This window comes from Marmota flaviventris, chromosome 17, assembly GCF_047511675.1.
Source record: "Marmota flaviventris isolate mMarFla1 chromosome 17, mMarFla1.hap1, whole genome shotgun sequence".
NCBI lineage: Eukaryota > Metazoa > Chordata > Mammalia > Rodentia > Sciuridae > Marmota > Marmota flaviventris.
Genome location: NC_092514.1, coordinates 77,256,731 through 77,284,075, shown reverse-complemented (window position 1 = coordinate 77,284,075; position 27,345 = coordinate 77,256,731). Strand labels below are relative to the sequence as shown.

At 56.9% G+C, this 27,345-nt stretch overlaps 5 protein-coding genes across 10 annotated transcripts; 3 read left to right on the top strand and 2 right to left on the bottom strand.

Annotated features, from left to right (window-relative positions):
• The first annotated feature begins 911 nt into the window (after positions 1 to 911).
• Sirt7 (sirtuin 7) lies at positions 912 to 7,631 on the top strand. 4 transcript variants are annotated; one of them, XM_071603038.1, is made up of 11 exons: positions 912 to 1,043; positions 1,114 to 1,251; positions 1,332 to 1,436; positions 3,640 to 3,710; positions 3,808 to 3,880; positions 4,574 to 4,672; positions 4,745 to 4,981; positions 5,104 to 5,184; positions 5,651 to 5,757; positions 6,492 to 6,601; positions 6,969 to 7,631. In XM_071603038.1, exons 1-11 carry the CDS (start codon positions 951 to 953, stop codon positions 7,109 to 7,111), a joined length of 1,257 nt encoding a protein of 418 aa, XP_071459139.1. In that variant the 5' UTR covers positions 912 to 950; the 3' UTR covers positions 7,112 to 7,631. The 4 variants fall into 4 exon arrangements, with proteins under 4 accessions (XP_071459139.1, XP_071459140.1, XP_027811340.1 ...); XM_071603039.1 differs by lacking the exon at positions 6,969 to 7,631 and having other exon boundaries at positions 6,464 to 6,550; XM_027955539.3 differs by lacking the exons at positions 6,492 to 6,601; positions 6,969 to 7,631 and adding an exon at positions 6,237 to 6,456 and having other exon boundaries at positions 913 to 1,043.
• Positions 7,632 to 8,034: 403 nt separating this feature from the next.
• Positions 8,035 to 15,069, top strand: Pcyt2 (phosphate cytidylyltransferase 2, ethanolamine). Of its 2 annotated transcripts, XM_027955540.2 has the most exons (14): positions 8,035 to 8,189; positions 9,911 to 9,999; positions 10,457 to 10,618; positions 10,822 to 10,888; positions 11,606 to 11,690; positions 11,862 to 11,906; positions 12,086 to 12,139; positions 12,576 to 12,714; positions 12,921 to 13,003; positions 13,295 to 13,372; positions 13,722 to 13,787; positions 13,870 to 13,935; positions 14,162 to 14,250; positions 14,340 to 15,069. In XM_027955540.2, the coding sequence occupies exons 1-14, from the start codon at positions 8,101 to 8,103 to the stop codon at positions 14,440 to 14,442; spliced, it is 1,215 nt and encodes a 404-aa protein (XP_027811341.1). In that variant the 5' UTR covers positions 8,035 to 8,100; the 3' UTR covers positions 14,443 to 15,069. The 2 variants fall into 2 exon arrangements, with proteins under 2 accessions (XP_027811341.1, XP_027811342.1); XM_027955541.2 differs by lacking the exon at positions 12,086 to 12,139.
• A 1,110-nt stretch (positions 15,070 to 16,179) lies between these two features.
• On the bottom strand, positions 16,180 to 16,888 carry Npb (neuropeptide B). The gene is made up of 2 exons (XM_027955481.2): positions 16,432 to 16,888; positions 16,180 to 16,359 (listed from the first exon to the last, which is right to left on the bottom strand). Exons 1-2 carry the CDS (start codon positions 16,876 to 16,878, stop codon positions 16,234 to 16,236), a joined length of 573 nt encoding a protein of 190 aa, XP_027811282.2. The 5' UTR covers positions 16,879 to 16,888; the 3' UTR covers positions 16,180 to 16,233.
• Positions 16,889 to 18,460: 1,572 nt separating this feature from the next.
• Positions 18,461 to 23,164, bottom strand: Anapc11 (anaphase promoting complex subunit 11). 2 transcript variants are annotated; one of them, XM_027955488.2, is made up of 3 exons: positions 23,056 to 23,164; positions 22,502 to 22,621; positions 18,461 to 18,804 (listed from the first exon to the last, which is right to left on the bottom strand). In XM_027955488.2, exons 2-3 carry the CDS (start codon positions 22,608 to 22,610, stop codon positions 18,659 to 18,661), a joined length of 255 nt encoding a protein of 84 aa, XP_027811289.1. In that variant the 5' UTR covers positions 22,611 to 22,621; positions 23,056 to 23,164; the 3' UTR covers positions 18,461 to 18,658. The 2 variants fall into 2 exon arrangements, with proteins under 2 accessions (XP_027811289.1, XP_027811288.1); XM_027955487.2 differs by having other exon boundaries at positions 23,052 to 23,142.
• Positions 23,165 to 23,307: 143 nt separating this feature from the next.
• Positions 23,308 to 26,603, top strand: Alyref (Aly/REF export factor). The gene is made up of 6 exons (XM_027955486.2): positions 23,308 to 23,565; positions 23,838 to 23,969; positions 25,082 to 25,229; positions 25,828 to 25,891; positions 25,997 to 26,171; positions 26,288 to 26,603. The coding sequence occupies exons 1-6, from the start codon at positions 23,329 to 23,331 to the stop codon at positions 26,300 to 26,302; spliced, it is 771 nt and encodes a 256-aa protein (XP_027811287.1). The 5' UTR covers positions 23,308 to 23,328; the 3' UTR covers positions 26,303 to 26,603.
• The last annotated feature ends 742 nt before the right edge of the window (positions 26,604 to 27,345 follow it).

Below are 27,345 nucleotides of genomic sequence, written 5' to 3'. Positions count from 1 at the left end.
AGAAGCCACTGAATAATTCTTTTTGGCATGTTTTTACCTTCCGGTTGGCTGTCTGGTTTTGGAGCAGTTGTAGAGAGCAGAGTACATAATCAGTGTCACACAGAGGCAGGGCCAAGCTTCTCATGGCCTATTCTGCTCTGGCTTGTGTATCTTGGTCATGTTCTGTACCTGCTGGTCCACCTGCATACATTTCCACCTCACCCCTTGAGCAGCAGCATTGATACTGAGTGTTGCTTGAGTCTGAGGTGGAATGTAAGAGTGTGTCCCTGTGAGCTGTACTTGGTGACAGCAGTTGGGTTTTCTGCCTCTCTAGCAGCCTCATGTCCCAGCCTTGCCCTTCCTTCCATCCCTCCATCCGCTAGTCCCTGAAGCCTTTAACCAAACGGGAGTGGGTGCAGAAAGCCTTCTCCTGGCAACTTAGGGCAACAGGACAAGGGCTACCCTGTGTCCAGCTCTGTTGGTCTCCTGGCACTGAGAGGTGTGTCCAAGCAGAGTTGATCAGCCCCTGTCTGCCCTGCGGAGGGCTGAAGCCAGGGGAGGTTGGAGGGGGTACCCTGAGATCCGCTGGAGTGAGGGCCGGGGTTCTGGCTGCAAGGAGAGGCCCAGGGGCCCACACCGTGTAGGGCGGTCAGGGACCTGGCCTCGGTGGGACAGCGGTCTTGGTGCCCACCCGCGCCCTGCGCAGTATTTATTGCTAAGTTATTGTCCAGGAGGGGCGGCGCTGGGCCTGGCCCCGGGTATTTATTGCTGTACATAGTGTATGTTTGTGATATATAAGGTTTTCTTTATTTTGTATATGATCAATAAACGCCTTTTAAAGAGACCTGCAGGTGCTTCTTTGGGGCGACGTGCTGGGGCCGGAAGGGGCGGGGTGGGCCCGGCGCGCGCATGCGCCCGCCTGGCTGCTGGGCGAGGCGGAAGCGGAAGCCGGAAGCGGGGTCCCGGGAGCGATGGCAGCCGGCGGTCTCAGCCGCTCGGAACGCAAGGCGGCGGAGCGGGTCCGGAGGCTGCGGGAGGAGCAGCAGCGGGAGCGACTCCGCCAGGTAGGCTGCCGCCGCGCCCGCGCCCGCGCCCGCCCGCGCCGTCGCTCACCGCCTGCCCGCCCGCCCGCAGGTGTCGCGCATCCTGAGGAAGGCGGCGACCGAGCGCAGCGTCGAGGAGGGCCGGCTGCTGGCCGAGAGCGAGGACCTTGTCACCGAGCTGCAGGGCCGGAGTCGGCGGCGCGAGGGTCTCAAGCGGCGGCAGGAGGAGGCGAGTCCAGCGTGGCGGGCGGCGGGCGGCGGGCGGCGGTGGAGGCGGCGGGCGGCGTGACCAGTCCCGGCTCCCGGCAGGTGTGCGATGACCCAGAGGAGCTGCGGAGGAAGGTCCAGGAGTTGGCCGGCGCCGTCCGGAATGCCAAATACTTGGTGGTCTACACCGGCGCGGGCATCAGCACGGTAGGGACCGAGGCGGGCCGGGCGGGTGTGGGCGCCCCCGTCTGGGCGACTGACCCGGAACAGTGCAGTGTAGAGTTAGGTCACCACCCAGTCGCAAAGACAAATTTCACCTTTAAAGCAGCTGTAAGGTCTCTTCATTTCTCTATTTACGAAACGACTTGATATAAAAGTTAACTAAGGCAGACATTAAAAACGCTTGATCTGGGCTGGGGTTGTGGCTCAGTGGTTGAGCGCTCGCCTAGCATGTGTGAGGTCCTGAGTTCGATCCTCAGCACCACATATAAATAAAATAAAGGTTAAAAAAACAGACAAAAAATAAAAACAAAAAACGCTTGATCTCTTACAAACACTAAAAATAAACAGACGGAAATAGGTGTAGAAGCCAACTGCCTTCTGGCACCCCCTCTTGAAGTTAACAGAGTTAATGGATGGACCCAGGTTATCCTTCAGTGTCCTGATATTCTGCTCATTGTGCTTTCCCCACCTTGTAAGGAAGAAAAATAGAAAGCAACCCGGTAATAATCAGAATATATGGGCAAAGAAAAGAAATGCACTGGGTTTTGAGAAGTTTGATGAGCTATCCTGGACTGTGGAACAGGGCTAGCTTTGAAAGTGTGACTCACAGGTCATTTAAACGCAGTCTGATCAAGGAGTGTGAAGTGTTAGGCATGTGTAAGCCCAGTAGAAGTGGACACCAAGTGATTTCTACTCTGAGGAAGTTAGGTGACAGTAATCAGCCATGTAAACAAATAAACAGAATGCTGACTGGGGTTGCTATCCCAGAAATCCAGACACACCCTCAATACTCAAAACTGGGGCATCCATCCTGATGGGCTTGCTGCATGAGGTATTGAATTGGGGCCATGAAAGGAGAAAGATTTACAGGTGAAGTGGGCATGAGGCACTCCAAACAGAAAACAGCAGAGGTTCAATAGCAAGAATGTGCAAGGTGAGTTTGCTGCCTTAACTTGTAAATACCTAGAGCCCAAGCATCTGGGGCCCCCTCCTTCATAGCCATGTCTAAAAATCCAGTTGGGATTATTGAGGGACAGTGCTGTCACGTTTTATAAAATCTAATGACAACTAAAAGCCACATGCAGCTAATTTTGTCTGTTAATTGTTTGAATAACATTGAATATACTACTGGTTTTTTTTTGTTGTTGTTGCTGTTTTGTTTTTATACAAGGGATTGAATCCAGGGGTGCTTAACCACTGACCCAAATCCCCAACTGTTTCTATTTTTTATTCTGAGACGGGCCTTGCTAAGTTGCTGAGGCTGGCCTCAAACTTGGAATACTCAAGTATTACAAGCCTCTCTCTAGCTGCTGGGATTACAGGTGTGTGCCACCATTCCCAGCTCTGTTCTCCTTTTGAAATGTGACAGAGTGGGCATTTGTCTTGAGATTAAACAGCAGTGAGGAGACAGGGCTTCCCCAGAGAGGAGCACAAGTTACTTGGATCCTGTTTCTTTCTGCTTTCTTTTTAGGATTGGTTTATTTCACTGGACCAAAAATTTGGAAAATTAAGCAGTGTGTGGTGGTACATGCCTGTAATCCCAGAGGCTTAGGAGGCTGAGGCAGGAGGCTCACAAGTTTGAGGCCAGCTGGCAACTAAGTGAGAACCTGTCTCGAAAAATTAAAAGGGTTGGGGGTGTACCTCAATAGTGAAGCATACCTGGGTTCAGTCCCTGGTGCTTTAAAAAGAAAATAAATGAAATTTGGAAAATTGGATATTTATCTCATCTGGAGAGGTTGACCTCTATGTGTTGAGGTTCAGTAGTAATTATTCAGTTTCAGGATAAAATAATTTGGGCAGAGGAGTGCTCCCACCCAGTGGCTTGCCATTGTTAAGTATTTCTTTAGCAGGCTCTGAAAACACAGATGAACCTGATCAGTTTTCCACCTCAGTGTGGTGGATAGACATGGCCACAGATCTAAGCCTTGTACTCAGCTGGAGAACCTCCCATAGAAGGACAAATCTCCATGGAGCCTGGATGGATGAGCTGGGCTTGGCAGGAAGAGGAAGTACAGATGGAGGGAAGGAGCTGCATTGGGACACACTTTACCTGGCGTCGGGCAGATAGTTGTGGAAGTAACAGAGGCCAGTCTGTGGGTCAGCCCGCAATGTGGCATGTCCCATTTGGAGAATTCTGCAGTTACACACAGTGATGACTTTTCCTTGGGCTTTTTTTCTGAATGTGCAGGCAGCCTCTATCCCAGATTACCGGGGCCCTAATGGAGTGTGGACACTGCTTCAGAAAGGGAGAAATGTGAGGTGAGCAGCCCACACACAGCCTTCCCGCATGGTTGAGCAAGGGCCTAATGGCCTGGCCTGCAGCTCCCTTATCTCCGCTTTTCCTTCTGCCCAACAGTGCTACTGACCTGAGTGAAGCAGAGCCTACGCTCACCCACATGAGTATTGCTTGTTTACATGAACAAAAGCTGGTAAGAGCATACTGACTGGCATACACACCCAGGGCCAGGCTTGGGACCCAGAGCCGTAACCTTAGTACCCAAGTGGGCAGCTGCATCCCACCTCTGCCAGTTGACCCTATGATGATGAGCAGCCCCAGCAGGTCAGACTCCTGTTTGATCCTGTGGAGTTTCCTCTTCCAGAAGAAAGGGTATCCCCCGCCCTGTACTGTTCTCTCCAGGGCCAGCTTAGAGTGTCTCCAGATTCTTCTGCATTGCTCCAGGTGCCTTGGAAGCCTCCTTAGCCACAGGTTAGCTTGTCAGAGATGTCTTCAGACCCTCTGGTGAGCACCTTCGACCTGCGTCCTCAGGGACCTGAAATAGGTGATCCAAGAGGGCATGTGTCTGGAGCAGAGTGGTCATACCTGCACCCAGAGCCTTAAGTCTCTTCCCAGCCTTATAGGGACAACACAGATGCTTGCCTTCCCAGCTGCTCTGGGTGTGTCAGAGCTGGTAGCAGGAGAACACGGTATCTCCCCGTGATGGGGCCCTACCAAGTCCTCGTGGTATGCATCTGCCCCATACTTTACCTTCCGAGGCTTTCCGTAGGGTCATAGTTGTACCTGGTCTTGGGAGCTCTTGGCCAGGCTGGGCTAAGAAGGGTTTCACCGTGGTAGGATGCGTCCTCCATTCCCATGCTGACTGCCACCATGTCCTGCCTTCCAGGTACAGCACGTGGTGTCTCAAAATTGTGACGGGCTCCATCTGCGAAGTGGGCTGCCACGCACCGCCATCTCAGAGCTCCACGGGAACATGTACATTGAAGTGAGCAGTCCTGCGGGGACACAGGGCCTGGGTGGCAGGCAGGTCCCACTCACTGTGCCTTCTTGTCCTCAGGTCTGCACCTCCTGCATCCCCAACAGGGAGTATGTGCGTGTATTTGATGTGACAGAACGCACTGCTCTCCACCGACACCAGACAGGCCGGACCTGCCACAAGTGTGGGGCTCAGCTCCGGGATACCATTGTGCACTTTGGAGAGAGGGGAACTTTGGGGCAGCCTCTGAACTGGGAGGCCGCAACAGAGGCTGCAAGCAAAGCAGACACGATCTTGTGTTTAGGGTCCAGCTTGAAGGTATGTGACAACAACGCAGTAAACCCAATTGGGAATGAGCCTACCTGCCTTATGTGCACTGGACTCTGTTTCTCCAGCCTGGCTCTTCACATGTGTATGCTATGTCTTATCTATTCTCAAAGGTTCTAAAGAAGTATCCCCGCCTCTGGTGCATGACCAAGCCCCCCAGCCGGCGGCCCAAGCTCTACATTGTGAACCTGCAGGTAACTTGGGTGCTCAGAGCTGATTTCTTTGATCTGAAAAGCCAGAAAGACATCTCACATCCATATCTCAGGAGGTGTAGTGCAAGCCCGGGTGGTCACCTGGGGAGTGCTGAGTGCTCACCCAGTGCTGACTGGCCCTGTGGAGTTCAAGGCTGTGCTCACCCAGTGCTGACTGGCCCTGCGGAGTTCAAGGCTACAGGCTAGGAAGCAATAGGGACTTCTTGATTGGTTTTGTTTTGTTGTCTTTAGTATTGGGGATTGAATCCAGGGGCACTTTATCACTGAGCTACGTCCCCACCCCTTTTTATTTTATATCTTGAGGCAAGGCCTCCGTAAATTGTTGAGGGTCTTGCTAAGGTTGCCCAGAGTGGCCTCAAATTTGTGATCCCCTGCCTCCACTCCCAAGTTGATGGGATTATAGGGGTGTGCCACTGCACCCTGCCTCACTTGCTTTTCCTGCCTTCAGTGGACCCCAAAGGATGACTGGGCTGCCTTGAAGCTTCATGGGAAATGTGATGATGTCATGCAGCTCCTCATGGACGAGCTGGGCCTAGAGATCCCCCTCTACAACAGGTGAGTGGGCAAGCTGGGTCAGCCCTGTGTCCTCCCCTCCTTGGTGGGCCGTGTCTGTCTGCTCCTGTGCGCTGAGCGTGGAGGAAGCTCTGAGGTGTTGTGAGCACTGTATGAGGTGGTCTGAAGCTGGTGTCCTCCACAGCGACTGGCCTTGGTTTGCCAAGGTGGCAAGACTTCACGTGTACACTTCTCTCTGGCTGGTGTGGTGCCCAGTATCCCTTGCAGGGAGAGGGCATCAGCCAATTCGTTCTACTTGACCTTTCCTTGTTGACCTCTCAGACAAACCTGAATGGAAAGGGGCCTGGAGGGGATGAGGACTTGGCTACTCCAGTCAAACGGAATCTCATTGTCCTTGGTTTTGGGAGTTGGTATATTTGGGGGAAGCTTAACCTGTGCCTTAATGCGGAATTTGTGATAATTTAGATTTGGTGTATATGTTGAGTAAAAAGTTTACACTTTCTTTCTCTGTGAATTTTCAGGGTCTTATAGGGGAAATCAGTAACTTCTTTTAATCAAAGGGTTCAAGAAATTAAGGATCCCTTCACCTCTGGGCCTGGCAATTCTTGTATGTTATGTTTGTGGTGTTCTGTGACGTGGGCCTATTGTGTCCTGTATTTTTTTTTTTTTTTTTACATTAACTTAGCTCATTTTCTTTATCAGTGCTTATATGTACCTTACGTTTATAACATGTGGTTCTACATCTCAGTCAGACACATGATTTCTTCACGATGTAGTCTGTGGGCCGCTCCTCCCCAGTCAGCTGGCCATCCTTCTCATCCCCGTCGTGCAGTCTGGGAAGGGGAAGAGGGTCTGGTCCACCTGCCCCTGGCTGAACAAAAGAAAGGTGGGGCCCAGCGTTGCTAGTGACCATCCCTGGAGACACCCCCCCAGCCCCAGCCCCCCCCCCCCAGGGCTGTTGCCATCCTACCCTGTGTGAGCACAGCCCACTAATTGTGGATGAGACACTTGAGTTCTGAGGAGGCCAGCTCGGGTGGGTGCTGGCCTTTGAGTTGCCACCCAAGGAGATTTCCTCTCCTGCAGCTCTTCTGTAGCTTGGTGAGGATGCAGCTACCACCAACCAAAGCCCAGCCATGGTTAAAAGACAAGGGATGGGGAGGGAAGGCAGGTGACCTCAGGCAGCTTCCCTGTGCTGGGGTGGGTTGCACTGAGAGGGTGCAGACCTGCCTGATGCAGCCTTCCCTTCTTGGTAGGTGGCAGGACCCAATCTTCTCCCTGGCGACTCCCCTTCGAGCTGGTGAAGAAGGCAGCCACAGTCGGAAGTCGTTGTGCCGAAGCAGAGAGGAGGCCCCGCCTGGGGACCGGGGTGCCCCACTTACCTCAGGCCCCATCCTAGGGGGCTGGTTTGGCAGGGGCTGTGCCAAACGTGCAAAAAGGAAGAAAGCCACATAACCTGGTGTTGATGAAGATAATTGGCACTTTGTAGATGGCTGGAACTCTTGTTCAGGGGCCAGTGTCACTGTCAAGGCCAGGTTGCCCCCAAAGGGTCTAGTGGGAAGAACTGGGGTGACAGGTCACCTTGACGTTTTTTAGCCATTTGTCTGTCCTTGTGGGAAGCCCCCTTGCACTGCACAGTTGCCCCCATTATGGGCTTGACCATCCAGGACATCCCCTCTCCATACAAGAGGTGGCAGCAGGCCTTTCTGGGAGGACAGAGCCGGGTCCATCCCAGCCTGGTCGGCAGAGGAGCCCAGGCTGCCTTACCTCACTCATCAGGCTACTCTCAGGGCCTCCCCAGTTTCTACTCCTTACTAAAAAGCTGACTTTATAGAGATCTCTGTTGGGTATGCGGCAAAGGGGCGGTTCTGAGCCTTGGCTCGGAGCAGATCTTTCTTATTAAACATTTCTGCACTGTGTTCGTGTCCGGATGTCTGCTGTTATGCTCAGTATGGAGCGGCCGCGAGCCGGCTCCTAGGCGCAGAGGTTGCTTAAAAGCTCCGCCACTGTTGTACTGAGGCGGTGGCGGAAGCACCCGCGCGGTACCAGCCAGTCCTTTCTGCCAGGTGTGCGGCGAGTCACAGAGGCCAATGTGGCGGGAGGGCGGGGGTGACGTATGCCATTGGCTGCGCTGGTGGGCGGAGGGGCGGTCGGGCTCGGAGATGCTGATCATTGGCTGCATGCTGGGGGCGGGGCCAGGGGGTGCTCTCCATTGGCCAAGTGCTGCCGGGTGGTGGGCGGGGCCTGAGGGCGGAGCCCGGTGTTGGCGGCTCCTGCCATTGGCCATGCGCCGCGGGTGAGGCCCGCGTGACGCCGCGCGCGAGGCGGGGCGGGGCGGCGGCGCTCGGAGTCACCGGAGCTGCGGGACCGCACCGCCGCTGCGGGGCCATGATCCGTAACGGGCACGGGGCGGCGGGCGGCGCGGAGCGGCCGAGCCCAGCGGGCAGGCGCGCGGTGCGGGTGTGGTGCGACGGCTGGTGAGCGGGGCGGGGACGGGCGGCCAGCAGTCTCCTCCCGGGGTCGGCGCCGGCAGTTGCCTGGGGGCCGGCCCGCGCCTGCGGTCGCGCCCTTCGGTGTGCCACCGACCCCAGTCGGGTCGCGGGGGCCTAGTCCAGGGTTTCCCTGATGTCCCCCTGGGCTCCTCAGCGACGCCTGCCGGCTTGGGCTTGGAGCCTTCCGGGGCTCTGTCGCTCCCGGCTGCGCGAGGCCAGCCGACGTCCGATCACTGGGAGGTTAGGCGCGAGGTTAGGCGCGAAATGTGCAGACGCTGATGCAGCCGGCAGTGTCCTTCCGGAAAACTGGAGATGCGCCCCTCGGGCGCTCACTGGGGACTGCCAGGTCGTCCGAGGCGCTATGGAGCACACAGGCTCCCAGCCCGCGGTGGGTCAGGAATGCCATGGGCTTTCTGGCAGTTTAGAGGAGGTCATTGTTTTGAAGAAACTTTGGGGCTGTCAACAAGTAGAAGGAAAGTTGACCTTTCCGATAGCTTGCTGCCCTCAGTGATTTCACAGGCCTGCACCTGATGGAGTGGGGAAGGACCTTGGCTAGTCAGCCCATAGCTCCTGAGAAGGCTTAAAGGGAGCGGGCAGCACCTTGTCTCTTTTGCACCTGAGTCACCTTGGGAAGAGGGAACTCGGCTTCCTGTTGTACTCTGACCTTGGCCCTGGCCAGGGGCCCACCCCAATCAGGCCACAGGCCGCAGTAGCTAGGATTCAGTGTCACTCTTTCCTCCGTGTGTTCCCCCAATCCAGCCTCTGACCCCTCCTCCCATCCATCCTGTGCAGAGGGCACATGGCTGGATGAAGTTGACCCTGGGCCTGAATCCTGTAACCCCACCCAGTTTGTCTGCTGGGACCCCCTGCACTGTGGTGAGAGTGGTAAATGGCTATTCTGAGAGGTGGGGGGCTGCTCCAGGTCACCTGATCATACCTCACAGGGGATGGGGATCTCTGGAGGGAGGTAGAGCCAACCCAGGGCCCAGCATTGGCCCACAGAGGATTTCGAGGGCTGTTCCCCAAGTGTGCAGGAGAACCTGGGGCCCAGCACATTGCAGGGGCTGAGGAGCCTTGAACTGGGGAATGCACTCACAGCTAGACTCGGATCTGAGGATAAGAGCTGCAGAACCAAGTGACACAGGCTGTTTCTCACTCAGCCAGGCAGTGGGCGAGGAACCAAAATTTTCAAAACCAGTGATTCCCAGGCTTCTTTGGTTGGAGTTTTGGTTTTGTGTTGACCCCAGGGACCTCAAGGTAGAATAGGATCCAGACCCGACCCACAATGTTTGTTTTAAAGTTTAAAGTGACTCCCCACAGCAGGTTGTATTTAGTGAAAGAAGGGGACAAGTGCAGAAACCACCTGAGGCCTGAGAAGTGACCACGGCCACCAGTGGGAGAGTCTGTCCTGGGAGCTCCTCAGCCGTGCTCTCCTCCAGGCCTGTCCCTGGGTGCACCATCCTTTCTAGTCCTGACACTGATAGGGTCCTGACCTCTGGCCCTGGATCTTGGGGGGTGGACATCTTAGTGCCCACCTCCCTGCTCAAATCCTGCTTCTGGATAGATCCTGGGTAGCAGTTTCCCCTGGTGTTTTTTTCAAGAGAGCTATCTCACGAATTCTGGAAGGATCAAAGATGTGCCCCACAATGCCCCTTACCACCTACCTTCCTTAACATAGGGCCTGACTGCCCTGTCTGTCCCCACAGCTATGACATGGTGCATTATGGCCATTCCAACCAGCTGCGCCAGGCACGAGCCATGGGAGATTACCTGATTGTGGGCGTTCACACCGATGGTAAGGTGCAGGCTGCTGTGCCCACACCACCCACAGTCTGACATGGTCTTCTCTGACTGGGTCAGGTAGGGCAGGTCCACACATCCTTCCCAGAGCTTGGCTGTGAGGGAGCTTGGCAAGCTCAACCCAGCTTTGCCTGACTGAGGAAGGCCCCAGCTATAGAGAACAGGCCGGTGGCATTCATGACAGGCTCCTTGGCTGTGCGGCCCGTCCCCTCCACCCCTGTCCTGGCTCCTCAGCGCCTAGACTGAGGGGCTGTCCTGTTACCCAGCAGATGCTCTGATCCATTTTGCTGGCCAGAGCACAGCGGTGGTCTTGCCCCGTGGCCTGAGCACCCAGTGAGAGGCAGGCTCCCTACTACACCCCACTGTAAGTACAGGACAGGGCGGCTCCTGAGGAAGGAGCCTGGGGGGCTGGAGGTCACCTCTCTCATCCTTGTCTTGTCTTGTGGTCATAGAGGAGATCGCCAAGCACAAAGGGCCCCCGGTGTTCACCCAGGAGGAGAGATACAAAATGGTGCAGGCCATCAAGTGGGTGGACGAGGTGGTGCCTGCGGCTCCCTATGTCACCACCCTGGAGACGCTGGACAAGTACAACTGCGACTTCTGTGTGCACGGCAGTGAGTGGGAGGGCCTGGGGCTGCGCTCAGGTCCCGGGTGGTACCTGGCGATGGTGGGCCTCCTCCCTGTGGGCTCCAGGAAAGCTCTGCTCCCTCCCCAGAAATAAGTGCACAGATACTGGGACAGGCTGGGGACTGAGAGGGGAGCTGGGTGCTGGCTCTAGGCTGAGCCTCCTTGTCTTGGTGTGCATGTCACTCTCTAGATGACATCACACTGACTGTAGATGGCCGTGACACCTACGAGGAAGTGAAACAGGCTGGGAGGTACAGGTAAGTCCCCAGGTGGCCTACCAGTCAGGGCACCAAGTGCAAGGGTTCCTTCCAGCTCATTCTTGGCCGCTTTGTGGCCTCCTCTGAGAAGAGTGTCTGGGCTTCTGGCCAAGACTGGGTACACAGGAAGGGGAGCGCTTGTTGTGGCCCTTACTTCATGGCAATTCCAGGGCTTCAGAGAAGTGTTACAGGCAGAGCTTAGCAGGGATGGCCAGGTTCTTGATCAGAGCTGTGAGCACGGCCACCACAGCCTAGTACAGCTGGTGAGTGCCTTATGGGACTTGTGCCCTTTGGGAGCTGGCTTTTAATTACTTTAAAGACCTAGTTGTGGCCAGTGGCTCCTGCAAGAAATGGGGCAAGCTGGAATTCCCTTGGCAGAGAGGGCACAGTCAGGCAGGACCTGGGTGTGAGGGAGGCTGGGGGCCTGATGCAGAATGGGGACCACCCTGTGTCTGCCCTGCCTGCTCCCAGCTCCCAGCACTGCAGGAATGGGCCTTAGTGGTCTTTCCGCTCTGCTCCTGCCTCTCTGTAGCTGATCTCAGTACAGGGCTCTTCCCCATGCTCCAGTTCTGTGTTCTGCTGTGGTCAGTGCAGAGAGGTGCACAGGCAGGGTTAAGGTCATGTCCCTCAGGTGGGGTCCACTGCAGGTGGAGCCTGACAAAGGGGTCCTGTGGGTCCAGGACAGGAACCCCCCCATACTCCCTTTGGTCCCCCCAGAGAGTGCAAACGCACCCAGGGCGTATCTACCACAGACCTCGTGGGCCGCATGCTGCTTGTGACCAAGGCCCATCATAGCAGCCAGGTGAGTGCAGGATGGGGCAGGGTCCCTGGTTCCCTGGGTTGAGGACAACCACCCTTCCCCATCTTTCTCTTCCTCAACCTCTCCTCTGGCTGGGGGAGCCACAAGCTATGCAGTCATGGGGTTGGCAAGTCTGGAGGGTAAGACCCCTCAGCGGCTGTCCCTCCTGTGCAGGAGATGTCCTCCGAGTACAGGGAGTACGCAGACAGCTTTGGCAAGGTGAGTGAGCTCTGGCCAGTAAGGCCACCTGGGAGTGCAGCCAGTGCTTGGCTGCCCCTCCTCCACCACCCACACTCCCCTTGGGGCTCTCTTTAGGGAAAGGCCAGCTCTCCTCCCTCCCTGCCTGGAACTGACAGGTGGCCTCTAACCAAATGGCCCGCCCCTCTCTCCCTTTGTAGCCCCCTCACCCGACACCTGCCGGGGACATACTTTCCTCAGAAGGCTCCTCCCAGGTGACCAGATGGTGGCCTAAGGGTGCTGGGTTCCCAGAGGGCTGTGTCCACAGGCCACTAGGTTCTGTACCTCATGGTGGTGAGTCCACCAAGTGGAGCTGGTGTTAGTTGCAGTACCTACTGTGGCCATTAGGCAGAGCCACAGTCCTGCCAGTGGCAGTGGCCTTGCCTGGACTGGCGGTGGTGTCCCTGCTCCTGCCCTGTTCCAGGTACCTGCCTGGAAACAGACCCAGTGGGCCTCTGGGTTGTGGCATGCTGCAGTGGGGGTGTGAAGTCCTGACCCATGGTGCCCACTGCGTCTGCTCCCCAATCCCCACCATGACAGACAGGGGTACAGGCAGCCCTATACCCAGAAGAGTGGTCCCAGGAAGGAGCTGGACAAGGGACATGCCTGAGAGGCCTCTGCTGCTGACCAGCTTCCTCTTTTGGCTGACAGTGTCCTAGGGGGCGCAACCCCTGGACAGGGGTGTCCCAGTTTCTACAGACATCCCAGAAGATCATCCAGTTTGCTTCTGGGAAGGAGCCCCAGCCAGGGGAGACGGTTATCTATGTGGCTGGTGCCTTTGACCTGTTCCGTATCCTCCTCCGTACCACTGTGGTGCCACGCCCACACCATGGAAGGGGAACCTGGGCCACAGGCCCCTCAAGGCCCTGGGACTGGGCTGGGGTGCGGGGAGAGCAGCCTGGCAGGGAGAAAGAGTGGTGAGGTGCTGAGCCAACTCCCTGGGAGGCGGGAGCTCTCTGCCCTCTTGCCTGTTGTTGCCTCTTGACCTGTGTACAGATATTGGGCACGTGGACTTTCTCGAGAAGGTGTACAGGCTAGCTGACAGGCCCTACGTCATCGCCGGCCTGCACTTTGACCAGGTCTCTGCCCTGCCTCTTTGTTCCCCAGACCCAGACAATTGACGGGCCATGAGGCCCTGGTGGGGCTCCAGGGTGGATGTTGGGCACAAGTGGCCTGTGGAGGAACGAGGCTTCAAGTGCCTTTTGAAAGCAAAAGAGACCTCCTGGGTGGGTGAGCTTGGGTCTCTTCTGGGGTCCAGAACCGTTCTGCCTGGCTCCTCTCCTAACTCCTGCCCATAAGGGATCACTGGGAGGGAGAACACCCGGTCCACATGAGGCCCTGAAGCTGAGCTGACCTTGCTCTGCCCTTAGGAGGTCAATCGCTACAAGGGGAAGAACTACCCCATCATGAACCTGCATGAGCGGACCTTGAGTGTGCTGGCCTGCCGGGTGAGCACAGGCTAGGAGCCAGCCCGGAAGGGGAACATCCCCTGGCCTCTCCCTTCCAAAGGCTTCCCTGAGCCAGGGTGTGGGTGCCTGTCCATCCCACTTGGTAAGGTGGTCTGGCCTCCTTGGTGGTGTGTTTCTTCCCAACTAAGGAACCCAAGAGGCCCAGGAGGTAGGACGCCGTGGGCTCCCTGGCCAGCCAGCCCCAGCCCTGCCTGTCTCTGCTCGCTCACCTGCAACCTCAGCCCTGCATCTAGGGCCATCTCCTACCATTCTCCAGTCCTGCCTGCCAGGATTGGGGACCTCTGCTACTACTCCTTGTCCCAAGCTACTCTGCTCCTTGTCCCCACAGTATGTGTCAGAAGTGGTGATTGGGGCCCCATATGCGGTCACAGCAGAGCTCCTGGGTCACTTCAAGGTGAGGCTTCTCATGGGGTAGGTACTTGGTGCTGCTGTAGCTCCCAGAGAGGCACCTGGGCTGACCCCTGCTCCCTTCCCAGGTGGACCTTGTATGTCATGGGAAGACAGAAATCGTGCCTGACAGGGATGGCTCTGATCCCTACCAGGTGGGTTTCACTGCTCCCCGATGCAGCTCCCTGAGGCTTCACCTGTCTCTGGGATGGCACAGAGATCCTTGCTGCTGTGTGGCTCCAGGGGACAGGGAGGCAGGTTGCTAATGAGCACCAGTGATTGCTCTCCTGGCCCTGTGCTAGCCTCCCTCTGGGGCAGGGCAGAGACAGCTAGTTTCTGTGGTCAGGAGGGAACTCATCTCTCTCTCCTTGAGGCTTCCAGGAACCCAAGAGGAGAGGCATCTTCTATCAGATTGACAGTGGCAGTGACCTCACTACGGACCTCATTGTGCAGAGGATCATTAAAAACAGGTATCCCCAGGGCCCCTTGGGGTGGGCACCAAGCAGCTGCCAGCAGAGGGAAGATTCCCTGGCGCAGCTCACCATAGCCCGGCCCCCAGGTTAGAGTATGAGGCACGAAACCAGAAGAAAGAAGCCAAGGAGCTGGCCTTCCTCGAGGCCACCAGGCAGCAGGAGATACAGCCTGTGGGGGAGGGCGACTAGACTTCCGACTGGAGGACTGTCACGGAGAGCCCCTGTGCCGGTGCCTGCCCCGCTCTGCTTCTGCGTCTTAGAGTTTGGCTCACGCAATTCTAGAGGAAGCTGCAGCACCACCCACTAACTGGCCTGGCTCCAGCAGGGCTGGTGGGGAGGGCACTACTCCTGCCTGCCTGCAAGGTGCCTGTTTTGTAGTGGGCTCTCAGCTCCTCCTGCTCAGAGAAGGCATCCGGCAGTGGAGCAGCCCAGCAGGCAGGGTGGGCAGAGAGGACCAGTGATATTGAAGGCTGTTGCTCCTGTGTGCTTCCATCCAGTGGTTTCTAACTGCTGCTCCTCCCCCATCTTGGAGAGAGATGACCCTCCTGCCTGGCTGGAGGCTGCACTTCTTGCTTATCCAGCTTTGTGGAAGGCACAGAGTGGATGGCTTTGGGGAGCTGTGTTCCTGGGGTCACTCCCCATTGGGCACCCTGTGCCCTGCAGCTCATCCCAGTACCCTGTGCCTGGTTCCAGGAAGGTGCACTTGTCCTGCTGCCCTCCCAACAGACTTCCTGGTCTTGATTTGTACATCTCTGGTGCAACTGAATAAAGCCTGCTGGGAAGTGCTGTGTCTGCCCCCAGCTCACCCACCCACCACAGGGCTTCTGGAGTGGCAAGACCAGGAAGGCCGCAGAGCCTTGGGGCTGCCTACCAATGGGGCTGGGAGGCAATGATTTGGCATGTCTGTTAAATTCAGATGCGGGAATTAGGGCTATAGGTGTGGCTCAGTGGTACAGCAAGGCCCTACCTAGGGTGCATTAGTCCCTGGGCTCATTCCCAGTTCTGCAAAAATAAGAATATGAAGGTGCTTTCCAGCCCAATGCCCTCCCACTTTGAGCTGCTGAACCAGGTGGAAAGGGGCAGGTTCCTCTGAGGAAGATGGGCCTGCCCTTTCCTTTTAATCCAGCTGATTTTGAGGTCTGCTTTACAATCCCAACAGAAGCCTCACCCACTTTCCCTCTGTGCCCCCAGTCTCAGAAGTGGGGTGGTGCTCATGTTCAGACCCCTGAGCTGTGGGATTCCTGAGCAGAGAGGCCAGGCAGTGCCTGCAGGCTAGATCTGGTAGGGCATGGCTGCCTGGCTGCTGGGCTGGGCAGAGAACAGGCCTGGCCTAGACATGCCAGCACCTAGAGTATGCTGCTGCTTGCACCCTGGAGCAGGGGCTGGGGACTGATCTGCACCAGCAGCAGGTAGAGCCTGGGCCCAGCACCCCAAAGACACAGGGTCCAGCCAGGGGAGACTCCCTGCTCACCTGCCACTCATGGAATCCCTGGGTGGAGGGCTGGCAGGTCCAGCTGGCAAGGGCACAATGGGGACACCCTGAGAGGCAGACCGCAGAACTCTGGGCCTTCCGTCCGCCCTGCCAGGAGTGGAACAAGAGGGAAGCAGCCAGAGGCCCCAGCTCATGCTCTAGAGGAAGACCCAGAACCCTTGAGTGTGCCAAGGGTGGGGGGAGCCAGCTTGACCAGGGGAGAGCGGCACCTGGGGCACCCTAGCAGGAACCCTGGTTTTACGGGCCAGGCGGCCACTAGTCTGGGTGACTTCGGGGCCCCGCCCTGCTCGAGGCCCCCCCCCCTCCAGCAGTCCCCCTCTGAAGACTTGACTGAGCTTCTCCTTTATTCATTTGGCGGATTACTGCATGGGGCGGGGAGGGAGGGTCAGGGGTGCCATCCCGCGAGGCAGGTCTGGGGGTCCCTGAGCGGGCAGTGGGCGTTGGGGGCACCCACCGGGTCAACGAGGTTGGTATTTTGGGCCGGGGGCTCAGGTGCGATGGCAGTCGGCGGCGCGCCGCGACAGGAAGACCTCCGCCTTGCACTGGAAGGTCCCGCCGTCGGGGAGCCGCTGGCAGCTCTGCAGGTTCGGGGTGACGTCCTTGACGCACACGGCCTGGGTGGGCGGTGGAGGCTGAGGGGGCCGCCCGCACCCACCGGCCCCCGCCGCCCCCCTGCGCGCACTCACGAGGCTCCGCAGGCTGGGCCGCAGCTCCGAGGAGGCGCCGGCGCGGCGCTGGAGGCCCGTCCCGCCGGCGAGCTCCGAGCGCCGCGCAAACGGGGATCCGCGGAAGCCGGACAGTAGCCCCGCGGCGCGGCCCACCGAGTAATGGCTGGGCCCGGCCGCCGGCTTGTACCACGCAAGGCCCTGTGGAGCCCGCAGCAAGAGCAGCGCCAGGGCCGTGGCCACCAGCGTCGCGTGCCGGGCCATGAGGACGCAGGCAGCGGGAGGGCTGGGGAGCGTCCAGGTGGAGCCGCAGAACCTGGCCGCCTTATATCTACTGCGGTGACAGGGCGGGGGCGGGGCGGGAGGGGACCCGTCAGCGCCTCGCAGGCATAGGGCATGCAGGAGGCTCGGGTGAGGCCCACGCAGCATCATGCTGAGGCGCACAGACCCTCCCACTGACCCGTCCATCCTGGACTGACAGCACTGAACCCCCAAATAGCCCAAGGATCCACCTCCCACCCAGTCCCCAGCACTCCCAAGACTGTACCTGCACAGTACTCAAGGGACAGATTCTCCCTCCCTTAAGGGGAACTGAAAATTCTTGACCATAGGCATTAAAGTCCCTGGGTAAAGCATGGGGGCCACGGTCTGGTTCATGCCCATGGTGGGAGGTTCTGTTACTGGCTGGATCCTATAGGAAGAGGAGGGTAGCAAGGCCAGGACCCAACTTTGGGAAGGCCAGACTAAGAGACTGCAGACCCCAGGCCGCTCCCTGCCCAGCTCTGACCCTGTATGGTGGTCTCTGAGATACTTCCACCTGGAGCCTTCCCTGCATTCCTTCAGCCAATACTGGGCACACAGGAGACTGCCCAGAAATAAGACATACTGAACACCTCCTGCATGCCAGGGCCAAGGCCACAAACAGGGCTCAGTCCCTGCCTAGGACAGGTGGGAGTAAGGAAGGGGTCCTCCCAGGGAGGTAAGAGGACGCTTGGGAAGAGTCTGCAGAGACCAGTGGGGTGACCCTCCCACAGGAGTTTCTGTGGCTTCCTGGAACAGGGGGCTAAGGGGGGGAATGCTACAGGGTTTGATGAGGACTTTACAGAGGTCCTGACCTGGGAGGAGGCAGGCAGCAGAACAATGGGATCAAAGGGCAGGAACTGGAGCCCCCATGTGCAGAGTGGGGTGGCTACTAGGTTTGTGATCTCCAGAGAAACTCAACATTCTGGGAGGTCTGGTGAGCAGACCAGAGATGGGTGGAGCTGACCCGCAGGAAAGGACCCAGGTGGAACTCAGTGGGAACTCAAATGGCAGGGAAGCCAAGAGGGAGGCTTTGTGGCGATAGAGGGTTCAGAGGTTAGCCTGAGGAGGCTGAGCCCTGGCAGACATGTCCTGTCTCATGAGAAGATGCTTCAGAGAGGACGAGGGCAGAACTGGTTCCCAGGAGTGGGGCCCCATACTGGCTCACGCTGGGCCCGGGTTCCGAGTGCCTAGTAGCAGAAGCTACTAAGAACAGCATAGGAAGGACGGCAGTGGGCTGCTGGTCCCTCCGTAGGTGCCTTCTCCTGGCTGTGGGGACCAGAGGAGCCTCCTGAGAGGTGTCCTTCCCTAGGACACCTGGAGACATCCCAACATGGAGAGCCTGCACTGGACCTGGTCTTCAGTTTGAACAAAGGACAAGGTTCTGTGAGAACAGAATGCCATAGCCATCTGCAGCCCACCTGACACTACCAGAACTTGCTCGGGGACATCTTCCTCCTGCCAAGGCCTGAGTGAGGGTTCTGGGGGTGACAGCCATTAAGAAGCCCACTGACAGGACATGGCTGCTGTGGCTCCCGTTGGCACACACATATTCCATTCCGGGGCCTTGATTTGGCCATGCCCTGCCCCAGGCTCTTTCATGATTCTGCACTCTTTTCCCAGAACTGTGACTCAGGACTTCAGCGGTGTTTCATCAAGATGTTTATTCATGAGAGTTTTCATATCAAAACACTGCAGCTTCATCAATGTGCCAAGACACAGGCAGCCAAAGCCTCCAGCAAGGCTCAGGTACTTTAATGAGTTTTATTTATTGAATAAAAGCGTCAGCATTGTGATGGAAAACAACAAACAGGCTCCAGTCCTTGTTTCAACCCTGTCATAGCCCAAGGACTGTCTCCAGACCATGGCCATCGGGTCCCACTAGGAAAAGGGGGACTCAGGGCCATCTTGGGGTGGGGGAGAGGGGTCCAGGTGCAGCGTGGGCGCCTCACTCCTTGAACTTCCACTCCTGCCGGCACATGGGGCAGTGCTGCTGCACCTGCTGTGCGTTGAGCCACTTGAGGATGCAGTGCATGTGGAAGCAGTGTGAGCACTGGCCCCACACCAGCGGGCAGTCATCGCCAGGCACCTTACCTGCAGGAGGGCCAAGATGGGACAGCATTAGGGAGGGCCCAGCATTCTCAGGCAGGCTACACAGAGCATGTGGCAAGCCAGAAAGGGGTCCCAGGACATCAGGCTGTGGCTCCTACCCCAGGCCAGTACCTCTCCTGTCTCATGTTTCAAAGACAAAAATCTGGTCAGGCTCGCTTGTAATTCCAGCAGCTTGGGAGGCTGAGGCAGGAGGATCACGAGTTCAAAGCCAGCCTCAGCAATTTAACAAGGCCCTAAGCAATTCAGTGAAACCCTGTCTCTTAATTATCATCATCTTATTGGCTCTCTGGTGTCACCTCTCAACCACTCCTTCTGGCAAAATGCCATGCGCCATCCCTACTCGGCTGTGGCTCTCAACACCCACCCCTACACCAAGTGAAACAGAGGGGAGTGAGTCTGGCTGGACCACCAGAACCCTGTACCTTCAGAGTTTGGGTAAAGAGACAACGTCTGACCTCACGGGCCTTGGGGACCATCTGTGGACTCTTGACTCACTGTGATAACCAGAAAGTAACATTACTGGTCAGATGCCAAGGAGCTGATCTGAGCAGTGAGCTATTCTCTCTTTATCAAAGCAGGAGGGGTGGAGACCTAGAAGATCCTCTCTTTGGACTTCAGGGATTTGGTGACCTACAAGCATCCTGGGGACACTGGTATTTAAGGGCCAGCTTTCTTCCTACGTATAGCTTCAAAGGGCCCCATCTCCAAGGCCAGGTGAACAGGATGCAGACACCCAACCTGTGGGTCTGGAGATGCTTCCTGTGGAGAGGAGAGTGCAGAGAGGGACACTTCATACTATCAAAGTTGTCCTGATTTCTCAGGATCTATGCAGAGCACAGCAATGCTCCCTAGTCCTGCCCCAGTCAGTCTAGCACCAAGGAGCTAAATCTCTCTGCCTCTAACCCACCCTCTGGTGCCAGCTCTATGTCACATCTACTCCCAGTCTCCACACAGTGCCTGTCCATCAGCAGCAGAAGTCTCAATGAAATCACCCCTTTCAAATTAGGGTTAGAGCCTGTGAGACCACAGTTGTGGGCACCCAGTTGGCCCTGTTGGAGGGCTACTGTGGAGGAAGGTTCTCCCTCCTTCCAGTCAGATACTGGTAGGCAGCCTGCTGGGCATCCAATGACTGGACGTACAGAGGTCTGGCTGGACCTCCTGAGGATGACTCAGGAGGGCTTGCTAGTGTCCTGATGAGGTTTTTTTTTTCCCCTTTTTTTTTTTTTTTTAATTAAAACACCTCTCAACAAGACCGCTTTCACCCAGGCCCCTCTGGGTCATGTAGCAGATTTATTATAGCCTTAGTCACTCTGGATTGCTCACAGTTGTTAAAGAAATGTGGCACTAGTTAACCTATCCAGAAAGCACATTAGACTGCCAAACATTTTGCACATTAAAATCAGATCCCGCTAACTCCAAGCACTGGACTGAATTCCCTATTCTTTACAGCCAACAGGCCATTTTAACAAAAACTCCGCACACTGCACAAGCACGAAATGCTGAGTGTTCAACCACAAAGATCTTGTTTTCATGTCCCAGTCAAAGACACCCCTGGCATGCTGCAGGCTAGGCTCTGTAGGCTACGTGTGGGTCCATCCTAAGGGGTCTAGCAGGTTTGGGTACCCCACAGCCATCTTCAATCCACAGGACCAACTGCCCATGCCCAGCCTATGGGAGGGGCCAGAAAAGGCAAAGTTACTGAAAATGTTTCTGAATTATTTCCCACGTCAGATAAATGCTCTACTACTAAGCCACACCAAGGTCTTTTTGTTTTCTCTATCTTATTTTTTTGGCACCAGGATTGAACCCAGCAGTACCTAACCACAAAGCCACATCCCCAGCCCCTTTTTATATCTTACTTAGAGATTTCTCCCTGAGGTGCTTAAGGTCTCGCTAAGTTGATGAGGCTGGTTTTGAACTTGAAATCCTCCAACCTCAGCCTCCCGTGATGCTGGGATTACAGGTGTGCATGTGCCACCACGCCCAGCTCCTTTTTGCAGGGTTTCAAGGAGTTGCCTAGGCTGGCCTTGAATTGGAGACCCTCCTGCTTCAGCCTTTGGAGTAGCTAGAAGGCAGCAGTACATGCCTGTACCTGTCTCACAGATTTTTCTTGCTATCAGGAATTGAACCTAGGTGCTCAACCACCCAGCCCTTTTTGTTTTGAGAGAGGGTCTCACTAAGTTGCTTAGGGCCTAAGTGGCTGAGGTTGAACTTGCAATCCTCCTGCTTCAGCCTCCTGATTTGCTGGGATTATAAACATGCATTACCACGCCTGGCTTTAGGAGTCATTTAAATACAATCAATCACGCCTGGCTTTAGGAGTCATTTAAATACAATCAATCAGTGATTTCTTTCTTGCATGTGCCACCACACCCAGCCAATCAATGATTTATTTCTTAAGATACATTTCACCTATCAGATTAAGTCAGAATGCATTAACTCCTGGATGATGGAATTTCTTTTCAATCAGGGAAGATATAAAAATTTGAGTTGGGCTTGGTGGCACATGCCTATAATTCCAGTGACATGGGAGGCTGAAGTAGGAGAGTCACCAACTTTGAGGACAATCTTGGCAACCCAGTGAGACCCTGTCTCTAAATAAAATACAGAATAGGGCTGGGGATGTGGCTCAGTAGTCAAGTGCCCCTGAGTTAAATGACTGGAAGAAAAAAAAAATGACTAGGGATGTAGCTCAGTGATAACGCACCCCTGCATCCAATCCCTAATACGAAAAAACAAACACCCCAGCCCCCAACAACAAAAGGTCACACAGTTTACTTTTAAAGACTTAAGCATGAAGGCTGGGGATGTAGTTTAAAGGTGGAGTGCCTGCATAACAGGTCTAAGGCCTGGGTTCCAGTCCCAGTACCACCATGAAATTTTTTTTTTTTTTTTTTTTAGGTATGACCAACTCAGTAGTGCATACCTGTAATCACAGGGATTTGGGAGGCTGAGGGAGGAGAATCATAAGCTGGAGGCCTGCCTCAGCAACTTAGTGAGACCCTGTCTCAAAAAATAAAAAGGGCCGGGGCTGTAGCTCAGTGCTAAAGAGTCCCTGGGTTCAATCCCCAGTACTGAAAAAAATAAAATACTTTCTTTTTCTGGGGGAAGTACTGGGGTTGGAACCCAGGGTCTCTCTCTCTTGCACATGCTAGACAAGTGCTCTACTATCAAGCAACATCTCCAGCCCAAAGGTGTCCTTCTTTGTTTCACTGTTTGAGAATTTTCAAACAAAATGTCTAAAACATATCTTTCTTGGTGCTACACATGCTCTGCTGGTCTCCAATTCCTGGGCTCAAGCGATCCTCCTATCTCAGCCTCAGAGTAAGGCCCACAGGTAGGAACCACACCGGCTTTTGACCGGATTTTTTTCGGGGTGGGGTGGGGTGGTGTTCCAGGGATCGAACTCAGGGGCACTCGACCACTCAGCCACATCCCAGCCCTATGTTGTATTTTATTTAGAGACAGGGTCTCCCTGGGTTGCTTAGCGCCACACTTTTGCTGAGGCTGGCTTTGAAGTCGTGGTCCTCCTGCCTCAGCCTCCCAGGCCGCTGGCATTGCAGATCTCCGCAGGAACCTGATCCCAACCTGCCCGGCTCTTTTCTGGAAAGGAGACGAAAGCCAGGGGTTTCGAGGCCGGGGTGGGCCAGCAAGAGCTGGGCGCGCAGGAGACACTTACAGTCTGGACAGCAGCCATTGAATGCCATCCTGCAGATCCCACAGTTCTCGTCGTTGGCCACCCAGAGCCAGGTGGCCACGCCGTTCCAGCACTTGATCTTCACCTTCATGGCGGCGGGGCCTGCGGGCGAGGGCAGAGGGTTACCGGCTAACGTTATTCTGCGCAGCTGCAGCGTGTGGGCAGCGAGGCGGGCGCGGTGCCCGACGGCCGGGGCTCGGCGCTCGGCGCAGCGCCTGGGGGCCGCGTTCGGACGCCACGTCCGCAGGGCGCAGGAGCCACAGGCCGCTCTGCTCGCCGGGCTGTGGTCGGACCTGCGCCGGCCGCAGGGCGCACTGGTTCTCAGGGAGTCGCCACGACGCCGCGCGGAGTCTCCAGCGGAAGTGAGCGGGGAGGCGTGGTGGCTGCTCTCCCGCAGGCCCGAGGGAGGCGGGCTGGGGGCCTGGCCAACGCCGTTCGTCGCCCGAGGGCAGCTCTCCCGGACCCGCGCGCCCGCATCCCAACCCTCGGGCAGAGAGGGGCGCCAAGCCCCGCCCACCCTGTGCCCTCGCACCTACGCCGCCTAATCACGCGCCGCCCCGCCCTTCCGTTGGCGGCGCCGGCGTCCGCGCGGGAAGGTATAAAAACGACCGCACCGCGTCCGGCGCCTTCAGAGCTGCGCTCGCCGAGCCCCGCTCCCAGTGCGCACGCGTCTTCCCGCCCCGCGCGCGCCGCGGCCAATCGCCTGCCGCTCCGGGGTCTCGGCGCCGGAAGGCCACGCGCGGCGCCGGAAGTGACGCGCCAGCGTGCTGACGCGCGGGCTCGAGCTGAGGCCCGATTCCGCGCCCGCCATGGCCGACAAAATGGACATGTCTCTGGACGACATCATTAAGCTGAACCGGAGCCAGCGAGGCGGCCGCGGCGGGGGCCGGGGCCGCGGCAGGGCCGGCTCCCAGGGCGGCCGTGGAGGCGGGGCGCAGGCCGCCGCGCGGGTGAATCGAGGCGGCGGACTCATGCGGAACCGGCCGGCCATCGCCCGCGGCGCTGCGGGCGGCGGCGGCAGGAACCGGCCGGCGCCCTACAGCAGGGTGAGTGCGGGGCCGCGCGGGCGCGAGCGGGCGGCCCGGCAGGCGCGGGCACCGTCTGCGGAGCCGTGGGCGGGGACGAGGTCGCGCCGCGAGGCCCGGCCCCGAGGCGGGGGTTCTTCCGCCGCTTTGTGCGATCCCGCCGGGCCCTCGTGGCGGCGGCGGCGGGAAGGCGAGCGAGCGGCCGCGGGCTTGCGCGGGAGGGCCGGCTGGCGGAGCGGGCCAGGGGCCCGCGGCGAGGCTCACGGGCTGTTCCGCTTGCGCTTTCCCTTCAGCCCAAGCAGCTTCCCGACAAGTGGCAGCACGACCTGTTCGACAGCGGCTTCGGGGGCGGTGCCGGCGTGGAGACGGGGGGCAAGCTGCTGGTGTCCAACCTGGACTTCGGAGTGTCAGACGCCGACATCCAGGTAGGAGCCCGCCGCTCGCGCACCGCGCGGTCCCGCTTCCCGCCTCGGGGCCGGGCTGGCGGCCGCCCAGGGCGCCCCGGCGCTGGCGAGGGCTGTCGGGCGGGGACCGCCGGGGCCCGAGGAGCGGTCGCGGGAGCGTCCTCCCGGACTTGTCAGCAGCACGGTCCCCAGGTCCATCTCTGGGGGACGAGGCTTTTTCCCTTTTTGATCGGACCTCAAAGTCATTTAAAGTGATTTGGGACCGGGACGTGGCTCGTGGCGGCGTGCTCGCCGCGTGTGCAGGGCCCCACTGCAGTCCCCAGCACTGCGGAACGAATAGGTGGCTCCGTGTTTTTCTGCTCAAGAGGCAGTATTGGTGATGGCTGGGGCAGGGTGCCGGGCCCCGCAGCCCGACCGTGTGACCTTGCCATGGGGACGGAGCAAGGCCAGTGAGCACTCACAGTGTCTCAACACTTTTTTTAAGGTGGTTTCTGGCATCCACTGGAAACCGCTTTTGGTGAACTCCACTTCCCTGCTGTGTGCCTGCGGCCGGAGCAGCCCCACACTCTGGGTTCCCTCTCCAACTCCCAGCCTGCCTGAGGTCAGGGCAGTTTCCATGGCGTGCTTGACCTCGGTCTTTGAGGCAGGCTTGAGTAGGAGGAGAGGGAAAGGTGAGCAGCCAGAATCTGCCTTTGGGGGAGGGCCTGGGGTCAGGGCTCCAGAGGCAGTGGGCCCTTTGAGCCGGCCTGGTCTATTGGACAGCTTCCCTTGCTCTTGGCCTTTTCTGTTTTGTGAAACAGCCCTTGAGTGTATTTTAAGTTTTCCATTGTCGAGAAAAGAGAGTGCCTTAATCCTTGTACCACCAGGGAGCGTTGCAACTTGCTTTATCTGCATGGTGGTACAAATGTCAGGTCCCCAGATGGGCAGGAGATTTCCTGACTCAGGTGCTCTTAAAAGTTGCTGTTTCTCCTAGCCCATCCCTTCCCTCAGTTTCTGTTACCTCTGCCCCATCCTCTTTGTACATGGCTGCCAGGGATGTACCCCAAGCATTCATACTTGCAGGGACTGACCCTGGGCCAGTAGAGGAACACAGTGTAGCTGCCTTGTCAACACATGCTCTTTCTGACTCTTAGGAACTCTTTGCTGAATTTGGAACGCTGAAGAAGGCGGCTGTGCACTATGATCGCTCTGGCCGCAGTTTAGGGACAGCAGATGTGCACTTTGAACGGAAAGCAGATGCCCTGAAGGCTATGAAACAGTACAACGGTGTCCCTTTGGATGGTGAGTCTGGGGCTGGGCCCAGGATGCCTGTGGGGCTCGTGGAGTTTGGGGCTGGCACCTGTCCCTGTAGGAATATGGGTTGCCCCTCTGGCTGAGGACACTTTGCATTTGCCCCTTTGTCTCTCTCTTCCATTCTGCCACCTCTCATGCTGCCCCACACATCTGGACCAACCTCTTGTGAACCCCCATCCAGCAAGCTACATCCCTCCCCTCCTTCAGCTCCTTCCGGAAGATTCACTTCTGTGAAGCCTTCTCAGAACCGCCATAGTACACCTGAGTGCGGGGCTGTAGTCGTAAAGACAAAGGTACCTGTTCTTCTTCCGTCAGGTCACCCACACCTGTCCACCCATGAGCACCCTGGACATCTGAGCAAACAGCCCACCTAGCCTGGACTGAGAAGGAGTGAGGAGGTGTTGGTGGGGTTGTTGTTGTTGCCATTTGTTGTTCTCCCACCAGACTCTCCAGGCCATTTCCCTTGTTGGGGGCATTGGAGACGCACAAAGGCCCTTTCCAGAGCTTGCATGGAGACCAGGGTATGGTGCCCCCTGGGCTGGCTTCAGAGCCTCTGGAGTGAGCCTTCTTATGTTCTTTGCCACAGGCCGCCCCATGAACATCCAGCTTGTCACATCACAGATTGACACACAGCGGAGACCTGTACAGAGGTGAGTTCCATGGTCTCTGGGGTCTGTGGAGATCAGCTTTGTTGTGTGGTCATGTTCCCCTCAAGGCTTTCCAGCTCGGTCATTGAGTTCTCTTTTCCTCGCCAGCATAAACAGAGGTGGTATGACTAGAAACCGTGGCTCTGGAGGCTTTGGTGGTGGTGGCACCAGGAGAGGGACCCGTGGAGGTAGCCGGGGAAGAGGCAGAGGTACCGGCAGGAATTCAAAGCAGCAGCTCTCTGCGGAGGAGCTGGACGCGCAGCTGGACGCCTATAATGCAAGGGTGAGTCCCAGCAGGCCACCAAGGCCACAGTGGGGGAGTGGGTCCTTTGGGGCTAGCAAAGCTAGGAATGGGCCGAGGCCAGGGCCTCCTGAGTGAACCTCCTCCCTCTGTTTCAGATGGACACCAGTTAAACAGCCGGGCAAACCGTGTGTGGAACAGGACCCAGACGTCTCGTCCCTGCTCCCTGGTGGGAGGGGGTGCTGGGCTGTGCAGCCAATGACGGATTTGTTTCTTTTATGTTTTAAAATAGGATTTAAAAACTGATGTAAAGGTTTTTTCTTTCTTTCTTTCTTTTTTTTTTTTTTTTAATTCTGAAACAGACCTGTTTTGTACCAAGTTATTTTTGGGATAAATTTTACTGGTTGCTGTTGTGGAGAAGGTGACGTTTTTCACCTTTGCCATAATAAAATAGAAACGTGTGTAGACCTGGAACTGTCTGGTCCATCCCGCTGCTACAGCCCTTGCCTGGCAGCGCTGGGTGTCTGCCCTGTGGGAGGGGAGAGTAGAGCCATCTGTGGCACCTGGCATGGGGTTGGAACTGTGCTTTGAAGGTGGTGGCTGCCACTCTCCTGTCCCCTTCCTCACCTTTCCTAACTCTTTACTCTCTGATTCCTAACTCTTTACTCTCTGGTGGGAGGACACCAGAGGCGCAGCGGCCCCTTCCCTAGAGCTGCCTGTTCTCTCTGCCTGTGCCACAAGATCAAGGGTGGGTGGGTCATCTGTGCAGTGTCTAGAGGTCTCCCATGACAGGCTGTTGGGCTATCTTTTCTCTTCTCTGCACTATATCGGGGAAACCTGGGCTCTGAGGTTCTGATTCTTCTGTGTGGTTCCAACTTTTCATAAATAGGACATACATTTTCCCTTTTACTTTTGTACAGTTGTGCAGATAATCAAATCCAGGGGTGTTTGAGTCCCTCTCGTACAGCAGCTTGGTGTGTGCATAGGTCCCGTGCACACTTTCCCAGAGACTTCTAAGTTGTCTCTAGGCTCCTTATGCCTGGTGCAAGGCACATGTTCTGCTATTGCTTGTTGTCCTGTAGTGGTAGGGAAGAGTTCTGTGTGTCCCAGCACACCCAATCTTCCTGGTGTCTGCATCCTTGGTTGGCTGACCAGGACATTGGAGAGCTGGCTGTGTTTGATAGTGATAAAGTAGGTCGTGGAAGTGAGGGCAGAA

Coding starts and splice junctions, on each gene's coding strand:
- Npb (XM_027955481.2), bottom strand. CDS start 16,878: ATGGACGGGTCAGTGGGAGGGTCTGTGCGCCTCAGCATGATGCTGCGT. Junction 16,360..16,431: donor GGCCCAGCCTGCGGAGCCTC/GTGAGTGCGCGC, acceptor CCGCCCACCCAG/GCCGTGTGCGTCAAGGACGT.
- Alyref (XM_027955486.2), top strand. CDS start 23,329: ATGGCCGACAAAATGGACATGTCTCTGGACGACATCATTAAGCTGAAC. Junction 23,970..25,081: donor TGTCAGACGCCGACATCCAG/GTAGGAGCCCGC, acceptor TCTGACTCTTAG/GAACTCTTTGCTGAATTTGG. Junction 25,230..25,827: donor CAACGGTGTCCCTTTGGATG/GTGAGTCTGGGG, acceptor TCTTTGCCACAG/GCCGCCCCATGAACATCCAG.
- Pcyt2 (XM_027955540.2), top strand. CDS start 8,101: ATGATCCGTAACGGGCACGGGGCGGCGGGCGGCGCGGAGCGGCCGAGC. Junction 11,907..12,085: donor ACGCAGACAGCTTTGGCAAG/GTGAGTGAGCTC, acceptor CTCCCTTTGTAG/CCCCCTCACCCGACACCTGC. Junction 13,788..13,869: donor AGCTCCTGGGTCACTTCAAG/GTGAGGCTTCTC, acceptor CTCCCTTCCCAG/GTGGACCTTGTATGTCATGG.
- Anapc11 (XM_027955488.2), bottom strand. CDS start 22,610: ATGAAGGTGAAGATCAAGTGCTGGAACGGCGTGGCCACCTGGCTCTGG. Junction 18,805..22,501: donor CAATGGCTGCTGTCCAGACT/GTAAGTGTCTCC, acceptor GCCCTCCTGCAG/GTAAGGTGCCTGGCGATGAC.
- Sirt7 (XM_071603038.1), top strand. CDS start 951: ATGGCAGCCGGCGGTCTCAGCCGCTCGGAACGCAAGGCGGCGGAGCGG. Junction 1,044..1,113: donor AGCGGGAGCGACTCCGCCAG/GTAGGCTGCCGC, acceptor GCCCGCCCGCAG/GTGTCGCGCATCCTGAGGAA. Junction 6,602..6,968: donor CCTGGCTGAACAAAAGAAAG/GTGGGGCCCAGC, acceptor CCTTCTTGGTAG/GTGGCAGGACCCAATCTTCT.